At 38.5% G+C, this 14,300-nt stretch overlaps 1 protein-coding gene across 2 annotated transcripts in view; it reads right to left on the bottom strand.

The window, feature by feature from the left end:
- The window catches only part of LOC126926456 (solute carrier organic anion transporter family member 4A1), a 47,793-nt gene that overhangs the window by 32,091 nt on the left and 1,402 nt on the right, over positions 1 to 14,300 (bottom strand). Inside the window, exons 2-3 of one of the 2 annotated variants that reach the window (XM_050742780.1) lie at positions 12,245 to 12,738; positions 8,037 to 8,089 (exon numbers count right to left, since the gene is read on the bottom strand). In XM_050742780.1, coding sequence (XP_050598737.1) covers positions 8,037 to 8,084 — 48 coding nt within the window. In that variant the 5' untranslated portion in view covers positions 8,085 to 8,089; positions 12,245 to 12,738. The remainder of the gene's footprint in view (positions 1 to 8,036; positions 8,090 to 12,244; positions 12,739 to 14,300) is intronic. The other variant, XM_050742781.1, reaches the window with a different exon arrangement.

The raw sequence follows: 14,300 nt of genomic DNA on the forward strand, positions 1-14,300 counted from the left end.
CTATGCAAGGGCGTCACGTTAAACAACGGCGCGTGTCACGTTGCTACATCCGTGGGTGGCCCATCCTATATGTTTAGAGGAAGTTTTCAATAATTTCTTATTGAATTTATTAGCACTTACGAAACCGTTTTAGGGGCACGTACACGCTCCAACTGTCGGTTCTCCGGTGCGCGGGAAAGGAAAATATTGTTTCAACTAGTATTGCTTCTTCCAATTTCATTCGTTCAACGGATCCACGCGCCGTGTGTGACACGAGCCTGTCGATTGTTAATTCTTCTGCCGTCAATTCGAACGAAAGTCTACCGTGCCTTTGAGACGAAGGTATTTAACATTAATTACCTTCCACATTATTCGCGTAAGCGATTGAAAGTAAAAAACGATCGTAAGTTTCGAAAAGTAAGAACTCAAATTTAAAAATTTCTAATATACCGCGCACAGACCATCGCGACAACCGTGAACGATATCGATGAGGAACTTCAAGCAGGAAATTTGAAAACAGAAAGAGCATACCTTCCTATTATCTTGTAGCGCTTGACAGTCCTTTTCTTCTTCGTTATTTTGTCCGCCCGAAACATAAGACAAGACCAAAGAAACAAACAGAAGGGAAGAGAAAAAGCTAATGCACAGTGGCGCACGAGATACACATTCGTATTTCTTACAGCGGTGGCGACGAGCGTCGAGCGGAGAACAACTCTCGGAAAAACCAGTCGCGATATTCTTATACACACTTCGCGTGTAATGGAATACATTTTTGCACTTTTCCCGCTGCTCTTTTTCTCTTCGTCGACTCTTTCCCTCTTCTCTCGCCACAGCTCGTTCCGCAGGCTCTTTCCGTCGCACTCGACGCTCGCTCGGTTCGAAATGAAAACGAGCCTCAAAAGAGCTTTGTACGCGCTTCCGTCACGTTCGATATTCGTGCGTTCTTTTATGCCGTCACGTTTTTTTCCGTCCTGCGAGGATTTCACGTGACGCTTAGAAAGAGACAGAAAGCAGCTCGTTTTTCCAGAGCAACATCGACCAACTGACGTTTGTCGCCTAAATTCCTTTTTCTTCCACTTCCTTCTTCCTTCCTCTCTCTCTCTCTCTCTCTCTCTCTCTCTCTCTCTCTCTCTCCTCTCTCATTCTTTTCGTTTTTCTCGTGTTTTGTCTTTTTGTCGGTTGGTTCTCTTTTTCGTACCGCCCACGCTTTTTGATTTCTTTTGTTCGTTATTTGATTGCGTATAACTTTGTCACGCAGAGAATCGACACTTCACCGAGGTAAATGAAATCGTGATTGACGAGCTTTCTGGAAAAAGCGTGCACAAGACCAGATGGTAAATCGAATAAATTGCGTAGGAATTTTTCCCTTCTGGTTTTCGGTATAATGAATACGCATTCGCTTTGACTATTCCACGACGACAGACAAAGTATCGTTACTTCCATGGGACATCGAATATGAAATTATTCAATAAATTTCTCTTTCAACAGCCCTTGTTCCATAAAAGGAAGAGATTCGGCAATCATTGTCGAGAAAAAGCTCTATACATCTACATTGATACTCGAGTACTTGAACGCTTCCTGTAGAAAAGTTGTACGTGTATGTTGTTATACGAGACATTTTGAAATTTCATTAGCAACAACGAGACACCAGCGTCATATTTATATCGTTAAAGTTTGAAACCAATGTGAAAATGTGTCACGTATATGTATAGTGAAAAGTTTTGTACGCGTCGAAATACTCACTTTCGCCAGCCACTGTAGATAAATACCAAATTACACACCGTATCAACATGGACTCTCTAGTCATCTCGCCTTTCAGCCGCAGTCAACTTCTGCCGCGTCTACGTGGCGCGAAACAAGCGAGACTGGTCTCGCGCATTCCTAACGACTTCATTCAGAAGTAACTCGATTTGTAGGCAGGCATAAAGTGAATACGTCAAACAGCTTGTTAATTCAGATTAAATGGCGCCCGTGCGGCAACCGGCGTTTCTCGCAAAACCCCCGCTGCCAATTATTTAGTCGGTCGTTTCGCTTGAATCGCTCGTTCGACCGACTCCTGTCCCCGTCTGTTTCCCATCCTCCGGCGTTTTCATCGTCGAACGCCGACTAACGAATACCGCAACGAGCAGCTCTTCCTGCGGTCCCTGTCCCTCTCTGACCTTCTTTCCTCTATATTTGCCGTCGCTTCGTACAGTGCCAATGCCTGGCTACTTGTCCGTTCCGGATCCTTTCAAAGGAAAAATCCAGCGTGGAAAAAGAAAGAAAAAATAAAAAAGAATAGATGCTACACGGATGGAATGCGGTCCGATTGATTGAAATTTTGCGGTCGATCGTGATTAATAAGCATCACCATGGAGCAGCATCGACTAACTTTCTGCCGGTTCTTTTTAGGCTCGTCCTTTTCTCGTGGTTTCTTGCCGATGTTGTTCGTATACGTTGATTAGTTTTCATTTAACTTCTTCCTTTTCTTCTTTTCCTTTTTTTGTTGTTATTGGGAGGATTTTATGTGGAAAGAGAGAGAAGAGTGGCTGGATTATTCGAGCGATACGCTCCACCTGGCATCGTTTGGTCCTCTTCTTCTACGTTGTGACTCGTTTGTTTAATTTTGCGAATGAAGTAAATTTTCTAATTTAAAGTCGAAGTAAATTCTTTAATTTTCTAACCTCTTGCGAGTCTTGTTGGCTATTTTGCGTTTGAGTAGATTGAGAGAAACTTTTGTTTTCTGTTTTTCTGTGGGATAGCGAGGTGGCTTTATAGTTTTCGAACGAAACGCTTGATCTAGAATTCAAAGGGTTTTTGGTAGAAAAGGTAAAAAGGAACGCGACTGTTCGATTGATATCGATGGGAAATGAACCAACCTCCCGTCGTTGAGACGTTTTTGACAGGGAATTTCTGTGATTTTGGGAATGAAAGCGAACGAAGGGTGCGTTGAAGAGCTCCGAATACGATTCGTTAACTCGGAGATTGCGTTTGTCAGTATGTGAACAGGTAAACGGTGTGTTGGATCGTATTGATTTAATGAAAAATTTGAAATAATTATCGTTGAATGAAGAGTTATTCTTAGCTTTAAATGATTTTTACCGATATTGTAAATTAAAACGTAACTGGATCCGCTCTGTCTCTCCCTCTCCTTTCTAAAAAGTTATATATAACATTAAATAGATATAAATAACACAATAAATAACACATTAAATAACACAATAATAGAAAAAAAGAAAGAAAGAGGACACACGATTCTACTTTCATCGTTAAAATAAACCCTATATTATTTAATGCGGTTAGTTTTTTATTATTCAGTGCATGCTTGTAGACAACTAAATTGCGCATGAATTGCATGCAGTCTCCTTACAATTGACACGCGACTATTATTTGACCGACGAAACGTTCTTGCCACAGTCTCCTGTTGCTCTCAAAGCGATACGGAGGAACGTCGATGGCAAGCTGCTACCGTCCATTCCACTCGCTTCCCTCCCCCAAAGTCTTTTCCTTTCACGGTTCAACGCGAAAACCGGTTAAAAATGCCTCCCCCAGGAATGTTAACGTTATATAGTAGCATGTAACTTAGGAGTTAGATATATAGTGTCCTGTTTTTCTCAGCAAAACCGTTCTAATACGTTCTACGAGTAAAAATAAGACCAACCACGTTAAAACTCCGGCTAAACATTTTGTAGTGTACCAGTTCCAAGCAATTTAATCACGTCATTGATTAATTTCGATCTTCTAAATGAAAGAAGAATCATGTCTCGTTATTATTTCCTTCAATAAAATGTTAACACATTCTCCACCACTTGTAAACTTGTATTAAATCATCATCTGACGTTTTAATGTCAAATTACATTACACGATATAGGCAGAATCGACTTCAAAGAAAAGATATATATCAAAAGAACCCCAAGAATGCCCAAGAATATCGTAGGTGTCCAAAACTCGAGGAAGGTCTACAGTGCGTTAGATTGTGTCTAAGTCTACTAAAGCAACAAGTTATTTCAACTATTTCTCCGTCACAAGGGACCAAAATCTCAGTGACAAAGACGTCAACGATAATCCTATTTCCACTATTGCGATACGTAGCTAGCGAGTCTCTTCCCACGTATTCCTGACCACGATCCATTAATTTCGACGATGCTCGTCAGCCCAACGAACCATCCTGTCTGCCAGTGTCCCCATCCTTCTTTTCTAACCATTATTTTTCTCTTCGACATCTTCGTGATGCTGTGCCACTACTCCTCGTAATTGCGGCACAATCGTAGCCCGCAGGCATTAAACGCGCGCAACTACCAAGCCAAGCCAAGCCGACCAAAACCTGTCTCCCTCCACCACTCCGCTGATAGTACCGAAGGCAACGATAACAATGGCCGAATGAACAGAGCTACGAGAACAAAGAAGTAAACTAGGGACGACGAGAGGAGCCGTGCGTGTAAAATATGTAGATCGCTCGAAATTTTCGTCCCATATTCCAACGTCAGCGTCGCAAATTCCGGAAAAATCGCGTCCAGGGGAATTGGGGCTTCCGTCATCGAGTTGACGTGCCTTGCCTCCGGTGAATGATCTCATTTTCCCCTCTGGATTGCCATTCATACGCGTTTCAGCCTGTAATTCGTCAAATCCTTTTTTCTTTTTTGTTCTCTCCTCATCCTTCTTTGTCTTTTTTCTTTTTCCTTTTTTAATTTTTTCAAATGGATAAAGTGATTGGGAAAGATTGATGGGATTTATCGGAGTTAGTCGGTTAGGTTGAATGGCGGAATATGTTTTTATGAGATGTATTTTTGACGTTCGTTGCGCGATGTATTGAAGGCAGAGAGTGATTTGTGGCTTACCAGTGAACGTGCTTCGTTCATGTAGGTTTTCGGTTTTTTTGTTTGCTGTTTTGCGTTGAAGGGAAATGGAGTTTGATTCGTTTCGAGCGACAGGTTGATCGAGGGTATGTTAATTTAATTATAATCGTTTCTTTTTAACGAAGCTTTAATTTATCGTTCGTGGAAGACGAACACGTCTGCCTTCGGCAGTTACGAAAATCATCCGACGAAATGAACACGTGAAATCAAGCGATTAAAATTGTCCAATGTGAAATTTTTCGAAAGTTGTTTTTCGATTATCGTTGCGATGTATCAGCAAACTGCATCTCGATATTGCAATTCGATGGAATCAGTCTGCGTCAACCACACGCACCGCAGCTACGGAAATGAACGATCGCCGATCTCATATACGTTCCGTCAAACCCATCGTAATTGCAATAGTACAGCCAAATAAGCCATTAATAGCTTCTTATTAACGTAATTTTCGAATTATGTAATTTTTCATAATATTATAGGATACATAAAACGGTACATGATTCGATATAGAGAATATTCATTTTATGAGAATTCTGACTTAATTTATCTTTCGTTATTTAATCACTTTTAGACTAGAGTTTTATCCTCCCTAGATAATATCGATCTTACAGAAAAAATAAAGAGAAGAAAAAACAGAAGTATAAGAGATATATAAAAATTGACAAGATGCAATTTAATAGGTGTGATTAGGTGTATATTACGTGAGCATTATACGTGGCAAGATTCGTTTCTATATTTCATCATTTCCTACTTCGTAGAATAATCGAAGAAATTTCGAGCCAACAATAGAATTTCCTCTCACGACAGGCAAACAAAAATTCCGGTTACAAAAGGTTAATAATACGAAGGTTTGCCGTGGAAGCAGCTTCAACCTCTTTTCGTCTTTCCTTTTATAAAGGCCCGTAGATTCCGGTACGTATCGAAAATGGCGCGAACCGCTTTCACAGACAGGGCAAGCTCCTTTTAAATGAAAACTAGGATCGGGATAACCCGGCTGAATACAAGAGTTCTCCGCGAGCTTGAAACGAGTTTACGTTGTACGCGCATTGTGCCAGACGTTGAGATCCCAGGGTCCCCAAGATATACACGTCGTCGAAGAATTCGGCCTGACTTTCATACGAAACCGCTTTCCTCCGGCCAATATTCTTTAGGCAAACATCGTCGACGATTCTTCTTATCTTTCGATTTTTCAGCAGCCCGTTCGCAGCTGTTGGATATCTTGTGAAAGATTACGAGATTGGAATCGGAGAAAATAGATGTTTAGACACTGTTTGTTTGAAATCTAAATAATATGAATAACTAGGTATGAATATAAGCGAAGGCGGTAGATACGGAATTATTTCAATTGAAACAAGAAATAAGTATATTCGACTGTAAGATAAAGCGAAAAAAGCGAATAAGAAGTAAAAGTTTACTTTTATAACATTCAATTCTAGAGAGAAAGCTTCAGTTTTTTCCATCTTTGATATTTCGCGTCGCTTGCACGAAAGTTGTAGGCACTTTGGAATTTCTCGATTTCCGAAATTAAGCTTCAAATATTTCTACCACGATTCCATACTCGTAACTTTCCAAAGTTTTTGCAAATCTATTCGCGTAAAATTTTACGCGAATAAAAGCTACACATCCTAAACAATCCAATTCAGCGCGCCGGTTATTACACTCAAAATCCAATACCTCGTCGCTGCAACTTAAACGAACTAACAGAAACTTAAACCGCGATCCACGCAGCTTTCCACGATAAAAATTCACCGCTCTTAAAATCCCTTTGCAACAATTTCCCCATTCTAATAAACCATACCGAAGCAGCTTTACGATCAAACGCGCAAATTAAATAACTCCCCTGAGGGGTAGCTGTTTGAAAGTTAAGCCGAAGGGGGCGGTGGTTTCCGACGATTACGGTGAAAATGATTCGACGAAGTTGCCAACTTTAAAACACCGTTCAACCTGCCCACGAAGGCACCTTTTACAGATTTTTTCTTCTTTTTCTTCCTATTTCTTTCCTTTTTTTTTTCTTTTTTTATTCCAAGCGCAGCGTGAAGTTCGTTCTAATCTCGCGGCCGATAAACCGAAAGTTGCACCAGCGAAGCAACCTCGGCGTTATTTCAGCGGCTATCCCACGGGAATAAACAAGTGCAATATCTTGCATCGTTTCACCGATCCCCGTAGCGTCTGACCTAGCGCAAATTTTCCATCCCCTGCGGTCCTCCTTCGAATTTGCATAAGCACGTGCGAGTGCTTCTCGTTCTGCCTTTTGTTAACATGGTTACTCGAAAATTGAAAAGATAGCGAGCTAGTTTTTAGTTTTGAGAACATAGGAATTTGCCTCTCGACCGGTTGTAATTGCAAAAATTTAACGCAGTTAGTTGAAGTTGTTCGTGCATTTAAGAACATCACAGATAGTCATTTATACGAATTGAAATAGAAAAACGAAAGATTCTTTTCTCGTTTGCTTTTTTCCATATTGGGTACACTTTAATAGAATCTATTTCCATTCACCGCATCTTTCCTTCTTTTCTCTAAAATTGAAAAATTATTCCACTTCGATATTCCGCGTAAGAGTATTATTAGATTTATCTCGTCGCTAGGAGAAAAGATAGAAAAAGAGCGTTTTAATTAACAACATCGGATTAAAGCGTTTATTTGTCGCATAGACCCAGTTGTTTCAGTCGAAACAATTAAAGATTGCGTCTGAAGGAAGGAGAAATTGGCCGAGAAGGGATTATCTCATCCCCGACACCGACCGGCCTAAACGTTTAAATTACTCCTACGACATTGTTTCGCTTGTTTGAAATTCAATTATCTCAATTTCGACTTCTCGAACGTCCAACTTTGCTCCTTATACAGTATAATGGCTGCACTGGCATTGCCGATGCATTTATTCGCCCTCTAAATGAAGTGCATTCGGCCGAACGATTTCCCTATATCGTAAAATACGCTCTTTGTTATTATTTATATTAAATGAATGTTAGAACGATGAGCAATTTGTTGATTCACGAAAAATGAGATTGTTAAAATTACAGAATGCCCAAGATTTTGTTCATCTCGACGTTTCAGCCAGGATTTGGTGTTACGTTACAGAACATTGTATTAATCTGTGACAATCTGTAACATTGCTACGAATTCATAATGTAGCAATATCGATGGTTAATGACGATGACTATGGCTTGAAGTAATTTTTACCTACGCTTACTTAATTATTCTTTATCCTCGTTGATATTTACTCACCGCATTGTCCGGAGCGTCGTACGCGAGATTATCGACCCCAGTCATCATTATAACTGAAAAAACAACACGTCGTTTTAGAAAGAAAATGATAGATAGATGATTGGAATAATAATTTTCAAAGTACGAGTAGTATTTCGCTGTTCGGCATCGCTCGCGCCTAACAAACAATAAATTCAGTGCATTCTCAAACCGTAAGACAATCGTTGAGAAGTGCGAATGAACTATAATGGAGCTGGTAACGATCGAACTAACAAGATAATAGATGCTCCGGTTAAATTATGCGATCTGTATGGAATGTCTTTGGTTAAAGCGTCTTGGATGTCGAATCGTTTGCATTCTTCGAGGGCGAAAGTATCGCTACAAATTGACAGTTAGTTATCAATCAGGATAATAGAAAATGTCGATAAAGTTTCGAAATAGAAATTATAATTATTTTTGTACTATTTCGTTTTGTAAGCGCGAGAAGCATTAATTGGTCGATGAACTGATTTCAGACACGTTGTGTATGATATTTCTGGATTTGACGTGCAAGAAAATTTTGTTGTTGTAGAAATGAGGACGATTTACGATTGTACATGACACAAAGAATATTTGCCATGTAATACAATGGATAAACTTTCCACGTATATCACAAGAATTTAGAAACATATTGCGGCACGAACAATCCATTCACATTATTCTACACAACTTACTTCCTTCCTGTGCGACCATAAAAACTTTAGTTACCTAAGTTTTTGCAATCTGTACTACTTAAAGTTTCCCAGTGCAAACTGTCTTCTGTGCCTTCCTAAAAGAATGATTCTGAGATATTCTCAGCACTGTAATATAGCAACGGTAGTAATAAATATTACTATTACACAGATGATATCACATTAATTCAGTATATTTCTATTAATATGTTAATTAGTTATACGAATAAAAACTTTCTATAATAAATAGGAACTTATTAAATATTAACTTTGCTCACGCTTAAATCTCGAAATTTTATATCTCAATCTTCTGTTCGTTTCACAGGATTTTTAACGTTTTAAGAGAATATCTTCATAATTTGCTCAACAGGCTCGACATTTTTCAACTTTGAAAAAATATAATTGGATTAAAGACGACAAAACGAAGACAACAGAGTTGATACACTTAATTCTTCATCCCTCTTCGTTTTCCTCTCTCGTACTAAAACTAATTCTTCTTGAACCATTGTCACGACTTCCTGGTAGAACGTGACTCAGTGGAAAAGTAAGAGGAATGGCGGTCGATCGGTTTTTACGTGGATCGAAGATAAGAGTCCTCGAAGAGAGACATCTTTAGGTTCAACACGATTTCACCATTAACGATCTTGCCGCGATTGCATGCATCGAATTTTCGATCGCTTACGCGACCTTCTTAAAACACAGATAAATAGATAAAAAGAAATTTTATGGAAAAACGTCTCACGATTGTTTTCCAAGGAAATAGAAAAAGTGTAGAGAGCGATACTACAGAATAGAGCTGTGAAGCACTCGGTTAAGAACTTAGGATTCTCCGGAAGAAACATCGCGAGAATGCGGAGTAGTCGGTATCGAGAAAGTCCGCACTCAATTAGTTGCCAGCTTGAGCGGACCGCACCGACTTAGTTGCCAGCTTGAGCGGACCGCACTCACTTAGTTGCCAGCTTGAGAAGACCGCACCGACATAGTTGTAAGCTCATATGGCCCGCATAGTCTTGTTATAATATGTCGCTATTAACTGTTATCGAGGCGCCACGATGGTCACCCGTGACCACCAATAAGATAAACGGTCCATTGGGGAAGAATGTTGTCCTGAGCGAAACATGTGATTTTGGAGTGGCAGTCAAAGCGTTAATTCTCTTCGACTTGGATATTTCATTCAGTTCCCTTGAGACGTTCGTTGATTTCTCGTGCATAATATTAAAAGGATTTCCTGTGCAATTTTTTATGCGACTCGTTCAGTAGAATCTTTACGCTAGCCGAAAATGAAATTTTCCTCGTGACTCGATAATTTAGAAATTTGTTGTAGTTTATTTTTTTAATATATTTTTCTACCTTTTATATTTTTCACCTCTGCAAAACAATATGCAACAAAGCACCTATATTTAGTTATTATTATTTTTTACAACTTTCGCTAGTATTACTTCGCTATTTGATCTTGGAGAAATTAAGCATAATGTGAACCTTTCTGAATACGCGATTTTACACACTTTCTTTGTTCTCATGGTAATGTCAACTAAACAATGATTTGCCGACCTCGAATAATCAACGGAAGAGAAAAATACATAATAGCATAGTAATAATAAGCATAATAGCAGAGTAATAGCATAGTACAGTAAGATAGCGTGTCCCCATATGGAGAAACTTTCGTTTTCTCCAAGAACGCCGTAATGAAAACGTTTCCCTGTTCATTATCCTATCGCGATACGAGCACATGCTGAGTAATTACGCGAGTATTAAAAAGGACGAACGACCGAGTAAGCGTTCCATTTGTTGATTTGGAATATACAATCTTGTTTTCCAGTTCAATTATACTTTTTATAGGAGCAAGTGCTTACTCAGAAAAGCAATATCCTGTTTCCCGGGAGAAACATAAAGATCATAGAAACAGGCCGCTTTTAATTTTGTTGATTTTATTGCCAAAACAGCTGCATACAAATACAATTGGGAAGTTTTACTGCTGCAAGCCGGTAAAATGTCATTTCTATTAAACAGAAAATATTCGTCGTAGTTCGTTGGTTCGTAATTTTACGTTCATAACATATCGATAAAATTGCTTACAATGTGACGTTGTATAATATTATAACACAAGAGTTTAACTAAACGATTATCGATAATGATATTTGCTATCCAAATAGCAAATGAATTTAGCGACCTTCTATAACCGATAAAAGCAGGTATAAGAACAAAAAAAACTAAAGCCTCTCAAAGGTAGAATGGACAGACGAGGTACCAACAAATGAATTAGAAAAAAATTCATAGTTGCTGAATTGTATAGAAAATCCTAATAGACAAATGTTTAAAATAAGCTCCCGAATAAAATAAAATTTCCGAGTAAATTAATTCTAAAATATTGAAAATAATCTTGCGAATAAAGTAATTCCGAAATATGTGTAAAATAAATTTCCAAACGATAGACTAGAGTCTGAATGATATTAAAATATATCAATTTCTAAATAAGAAAAATAATAATAATAATAATAATAATATACTTTAATAAATATCCGACGTTTAAAACGTAATTTTTCAGTATTTAAAGTGGAATTCTAAAGCATTTGAAATTAAACTCTAAAATATTTAGAATAATTGCAAAATATTTAAAATAAATTCCACGATAAGACGATCCTATCGAAATGAAAATTCTCAAATAGAATAATTCTAAATCGTTTCAAACAATTGTCAAGCGATATAATCGGGAAAAAATCCATCGCTGTAATATAACAGTGTCTTATCTGCGTTCCACTCGTCCGAAATCTAATTATCCTTACAATTTCAGCTCTGTGGAAATCCACTAGCCTATAAATCGCGCTCCGAGAAGCCCCTTTATCTCCCTACGTTAAACGAGTGAATGCATGAAGCCATCCACCGTTGTAGAACCAGCCTCTCTCTGTATCTCGGTTTTTATTACCGAAGGAAGCGTCGCGCGAATTCGTGCTTTATCACGAGCGAGCAACACCATTCGATTCTCGGCGTTGCAGGAGCACCGTGCATGCTGCTTTGCTGACAGGACATTTTATTTATCGTGGCCCATTGCAAGACCTCTCGTTCTCGTTCTGATTTTTTTTTTTTTTTCTTTACGATTACGAACATTCACCGATAACACGCATCCAGCCAAATATTCTACAGAAATTTTACTATATCAAAAGGATTTTAAAACCGATCGTACAATGTTAGACATCAGAAAGGCTTTTTTTATTACAACGGTATATTGGATTTATTGGAATGGACTTTGAAACGAGCGCAACGCTACGAACATATTATAGGAGGAGGTATTTTGCAGAGTTGGGGCATTATATTCGAATTATTTCGAACAAATATTTGCTTGAGATAGTTATCGGGATAAATATAGCTTTGTAAAGTATTTTATCCGTTTAATAATTAGTATAAATTATTCGTCGTAAATTATCCTCTCTGTTTTGTCCAAATAACTGGTTGCTATATATACGAATAATTTATTATTAATATTGGTTCTAAAATTGTTCGAATAACTCGATAATTTCTTACCTCGCGAATTTCACTTCAGCTTCTTAATTCACAGGTTAATTGTCTCTCCATCGAACACATCACAGATCGCATAAATTTGTCCAAAACAGATTTGTCTAACGTTTATTGCAAATTATCCTCGAATAACACAGTAATTATTAATTGTCACTACGTAATACGCTACAAAGGTCCATACGAAGGAATTTACGAAACGTCTCTTGTTATTTTCACGATATTCACCGAAACGCGAAGGGACCAGGAACTCGAGATACCAGAATTTCCACGGCAATACTTAATTACATGTCACACAACCGGCAACGAGATTGCTCGTTAATTAATTCGCGTCCGTCTCGTGTCTTTTGCCTTTTCTCGGTGACACTGCTAATTAGAGACGTAACGATCGCAACGAAGACACAGAAGACCTGGCCTGGCTATCAAACCTCTATTCTCGTCGTTAGGGCGGATCCAGCGTCGTTTGCAGCTACAGTTTGAAGTTTGTTCTCCCAACGAAACATCTAGAACAGGAATAGATACTCCAACTTTCTTTTCGCGCCAAATTCGCGCTAGATCGGTCCACTTGGGACTGAGGTGAGCTCTTGGATTCCTCTGACCACTTTGTTCGTTTTATCTTGGCTAAACTCGACCTATCGACTATGCTTTCGATGGATTCGTTTGCTCCGCTGCGTGGCGAAAGGGGTCATTTCGAAGATTGTGGCCGCGCGAAGCTCGATTTGCTGGCAGTGTTTTCGAGATGATTTAAAGCTCAGCTTGCTAGAGATTATACACAGATGCCGAACAATTTATCGATTTTCATTGACGCTTTGCAGTTTTCGTAGCTGTTTATCGAAAAGGAATTCTAAGAAAAAAGGCTATCGCGTATAAAGTGGCAGTCAAAAATGTGCAGGTACAACATTACGTTCTGTTCGCGTTTTAGCTGAATTTGCAAGAGCATCTTTTTGGTGTCAGTGCTTTAACGTACGTAAAAAACAATATCGAAGGTGTTGCAAGGCATATTTAACATTTGGAAACCAGTTGAGTGTCCCAGTTATTTTAAAAATCTAAAATCAGCAATAATCAAATACCAAATAAATAGACATACGTATTCTTGGAAAATTGAGAACACATCGATATCGATGCTAGATATTCGCATTGAAACTAGAATAGAATAAGGGTAAAAAGTTCAAGTTATATTTAGAATTAGATATATTTGTACGTCTCATTTCTATCTATAAATCCTTCGTACTCCAAATAGAGTAAAATTTAGAAAATGTAGACACAAAGATAAGTGTGATTTTAAATAACAGATTAATATGAAATAACAGATTAAGTTTTCAAGCAACCTGGCAACCTATTTTATACGGATCCTTTACTTTTTATTCGTTTCAACACGTTTATCCGTTAAAACCCCCCTATCTCTTTGCACCTTAAACCTTCGAAACCTGTTAAAATCTGTTAAATCTGTTAATCTTTTAAAACCTGCGCCACCCTTTTATTCACCTTAATTGGCGCCTTCCTTTGATCCCAGTCACTTCGAGAATTCTTTAATTATTCATTGCCTCGGAGCAACGCGAGATAATCGTTCGGACCGATTCACGTTACAAGCTGCGGGACTGTTTGTACGCTCCAAAGAGATTTCCCTTCCCATGGTCCACGAAAGTGCGTGTCATAATTCCAGAGAAAACGCACAAGGCCAGCAAACCGGTTTCCAGTTGTGTGCTTTTATCAGCCTACTTCGAAACGCCGCACAGTCGATAGGATAGACACAATGAAATCGTGAATTACAGTATCGTTCACCTATTTTTAGAATTTCTATCAAGACCGATTGTCTTCTTAATTTTCTCTCCTGTCTTTGACTTCTACACCATGACCATCGGATCACATCTTACGTCTGTGAAATCACCTGCTAGATCATGCCGTGGCTGTCAAATCGTTATCCTACCTATGAAATTATACTATGGTTGTTAAATTTTACAGGCAGACCGCGGACTTTTATGCGTTTATAGGAAATTTGGAAGTACAACGCGGCAGAAAATGCACATAATACGAAGAAATATGTAATATATCCAATGTATGGTGC

Source organism: Bombus affinis, chromosome 2 (genome assembly GCF_024516045.1).
Source record: "Bombus affinis isolate iyBomAffi1 chromosome 2, iyBomAffi1.2, whole genome shotgun sequence".
Taxonomy (NCBI): Eukaryota; Metazoa; Arthropoda; class Insecta; order Hymenoptera; family Apidae; genus Bombus; species Bombus affinis.